This window comes from Oenanthe melanoleuca, unplaced genomic scaffold, assembly GCF_029582105.1.
Source record: "Oenanthe melanoleuca isolate GR-GAL-2019-014 unplaced genomic scaffold, OMel1.0 S001, whole genome shotgun sequence".
Lineage (NCBI taxonomy): Eukaryota > Metazoa > Chordata > Aves > Passeriformes > Muscicapidae > Oenanthe > Oenanthe melanoleuca.
In genome coordinates this window covers 708,270-711,408 of record NW_026612650.1, presented here as the reverse complement: position 1 = coordinate 711,408, position 3,139 = coordinate 708,270, and the positions used below count along the sequence as shown (strand labels likewise).

The window sequence follows — 3,139 nt, the reverse complement described above, 5'->3', positions numbered from 1 at the left end:
ATGGCTGACATTTAACACTCATTGTTCAACAAAATTCCCGCCCACCTCATGCTCCACCTTTTCAGCTCAGCTCTGTCCAGTCTGGCTCTGAGGGGAGCACAGCAGACCATGTCCCAGGCCTGGCTAAAATCTGGGCACACAACATTCCCTTCTTTTCCCTCCCATGGGGATTCTGCCATCCCTGCCTTGTGTTGCCAGTGCCTGGAATGGCTGCAGGAGGATTTGCCACATGCCCTTCCCTGCTGAGCCTGACCAGGCTGTGACTCTCCCAGTGCCCCTCCCTGCCTGTTTGCAGACTGCTTCCATGTCTGCCCTTCCCAAGTGCCCAGGACCCTCTGGGATGGCTCTGGCCTTTCCAAGGGCTTTGAGACACTGCCCAGCCTTCTCAACATCCCTGACACAAAAGGCCTTTTCCACATCCCTCAGTTCCAGGTCACTGCGCCGAACAGAGCACAGCCCTGTCCAGGCACTCAGGGTGTTTCAGAAGGGAGACAGCTCTGATTTCTCCCCACAAACTGCCACCCAATGTTCTCTCTGTGCAGTCCATGGCTGTCATGAGCATTTTTTCCTGGAGTCTCCTTGCCCAGGCTGTTTCTCTCTATGGAATCCTACCCACAGCCCAGCAATGAATTCAGGTGGTTTCCCAGAGTTTAGTGGCCTCAAGGCACCGTTTGTGCCACCAGAACTGTGCCAGCCCCGAGTGCTGATGATGGTGTTTGTGCTCACTCGGGTTCATCTCCCCACACACACACGATGCACTGCTGAAATCTCCTCAGTACAGAGCAAACTCAGACTGCTCCCTGGTCACTTGGTGTCCCTCCATGCAGGGACAAACAACCTCCTGGAGGTGGGGCAGAGGGCAGTGATGAGTTTGGTGGTTGCAGGGGCTGATGTGGAACAATTGCCCTGGGGCACCTTCCCAGGCTGTGGCCAGAACAAAGACACAGCCCAGGCCCTGCTCTGCTGCTCTCTCAGGTCCATGCCAGGAACTCTGGCTGTGCCAGGACACTGCTGTGTGCCCCCTGCACACTGCCCCTCTGCCCCAGGCACTGGGCTTTGCTTCGCATTCCTGGAGCACATTGCTGACAGCAGCTCTGCAGGAGAGCAAAGCCTTCCTGCCCTGCCCTCAGGAGATGCCCTTTGCTGATGGAGCTGCTGTGCTGGAGCCCAGCTGTGTCCCAGCAGTGCCCATGGCCTGTCCCTGCCTGTGCTCACAGCACGGACACGCAGCAGGACAGTGACCAAGCTGCCAGAGCACTGCGGCCTTACAGGCACAGAAGGGCTGGCAAGGAGAGGGTGGAGTTGGGAAGAGCAGATGTGGGAAGAGCCAGGGCCATTGTCCTAGGCTGTGCTGCTGTGCTGGGAGACTCTTCACCTCTGCCTCTGCTCACAGGCACTCCCCTGCAGAGACAGAGAAGGGCTGAGGAAGAATCCTGGACACACAGGTTAGCGCATGTGCTTGCTTTTATTTAAATGCATTGGGAAGAGACCTCTTGAACATATTTTTGTTTCAAAGGGTATATATTGATGTAGAAATGAAAAGAGTAATGTTACAGTATTTTTTCAAAATCACAGCAACATTAGAAAAAGTAACAGAAGAAAAAATGAACAAATAAGGGGGGGAAATAGCAGAGATTGTAAAGAGTTACATTCTAAAGGCTCTGGTGCAGAAAAGAAGGAGTGCAACACTTCTGAAAACATAGAGTCATCCATTTTCTTAGGCCACCTTTTAGCTCCTGGTTCCTCAGGCTGTAGATGAGGGGGTTCAGGGCTGGAGGCACCACCGAGTACAGAACTGACAGGGACAGGTCCAGAGATGGGGAGGAGATGGAAGGGGGCTTCAGGTAAGAAAATACTGCAGTGCTGATAAACAGGGAGAGCACGGCCAGATGAGGGAGGCAGGTGGAAAAGGCTTTGTGCCGTCCCTGCTCAGAGGGGATCCTCAGCACAGCCCTGAATATCTGCACATAGGAGTAAACAATGAACACAAAACAACCAAGTGCTAAGGAAGTAGTAAAAGCAGAAGTCCCAAATTTCCTGAGGTAGGAGTGTGAGCAGGAGAGCTTGAGTATATGGGGGATTTCACAGAAGAACTGGCCCAGAGGATTGCCATGGCACAGGGACAGAGAAAATGTATTGGCTGTGTGCAGCAGAGCATTGAGAAAGCCACTGGCCCAGGCAGCTGCTGCCATGTGGGCACAAGCTCTGCTGCCCAGGAGGGTCCCGTAGTGCAGGGGTTTGCAGATGGACACGTAGCGGTCGTAGCACATCACGGTCAGGAGGAAATACTCTGCTGATATAAAGAAGACAAAGAAAAAGAGCTGTGCAGCACATCCTGAGTAGGAGATGTTCCTGGTGTCCCAGAGGGAATTGTGCATGGCTTTGGGGACAGTGGTGCAGATGCAGCCCAGGTCAGTGAGGGCCAGGTTGAGCAGGAAGAAGAACATGGGGGTGTGCAGGTGGTGGCCGCAGGCTACGGCGCTGATGATGAGGCCATTGCCCAGGAGGGCAGCCAGGGAGATGCCCAGGAAGAGGCAGAAGTGCAGGAGCTGCAGCTGCTGCGTGTCTGCCAATGGCAGCAGGAGGAAGTGGCTGATGGAGCTGCTGTTGGGCATTTCTTCAGTAGTGGCATGGTGGACTGTTAAAAGAAGACAGAGTAGTTGGGACAGGTTTCCTTGTGTCAATCCTATGCTATTTTGTTACATATTTACTCAAAATTGCTTCTCTTTCAGTGGGGAAATACCTCTCACTTTTTTTTTTTTTTTATCTTTGAGCTTGGGATTTTGCTTTCTTTGAAGGAAGAGAAATCCTCTTTAAGCATTGCTCTGAACCTGAACACTGGGGAGCCCAGAGAGAACGCAGGGCTCCCTGTGCCCGAGTATAGTCATAGTTGCTGGTCCCAGACAGTGGCCCTTTGCTCATACACACATGCCTGTATTTCAGAATGATTGCACTTAAAATGTGCTTGATAAAATAAAGAGGATATTTTGAAAGATCTGATTTCAAAGAAAATTCCTTTAATCCACCTCCCTTTCCCTGTGCATCTAGACAGGATGTGATATCCAGGATTGGTGTGGCTCTCAGCTGCCTGGGGTTGTGCCTACTTGGAGCTGTTTCTCTCTATCCAAGTCTTGTCCCT

General features: G+C 52.3%; 1 protein-coding gene across 1 annotated transcript; it reads right to left on the bottom strand.

Annotated features, from left to right (window-relative positions):
• Positions 1 to 1,640: 1,640 nt before the first annotated feature.
• On the bottom strand, positions 1,641 to 2,802 carry LOC130266052 (olfactory receptor 14J1-like). The gene has a single exon (XM_056515378.1). The coding sequence runs from the start codon at positions 2,613 to 2,615 to the stop codon at positions 1,653 to 1,655; it is 963 nt and encodes a 320-aa protein (XP_056371353.1). The 5' UTR covers positions 2,616 to 2,802; the 3' UTR covers positions 1,641 to 1,652.
• Between the last annotated feature and the right edge of the window lie 337 nt (positions 2,803 to 3,139).

Excerpts from the sequence above, each read along its gene's own strand:
- LOC130266052 (XM_056515378.1), bottom strand. The coding sequence starts at position 2,615 with ATGCCCAACAGCAGCTCCATCAGCCACTTCCTCCTGCTGCCATTGGCA.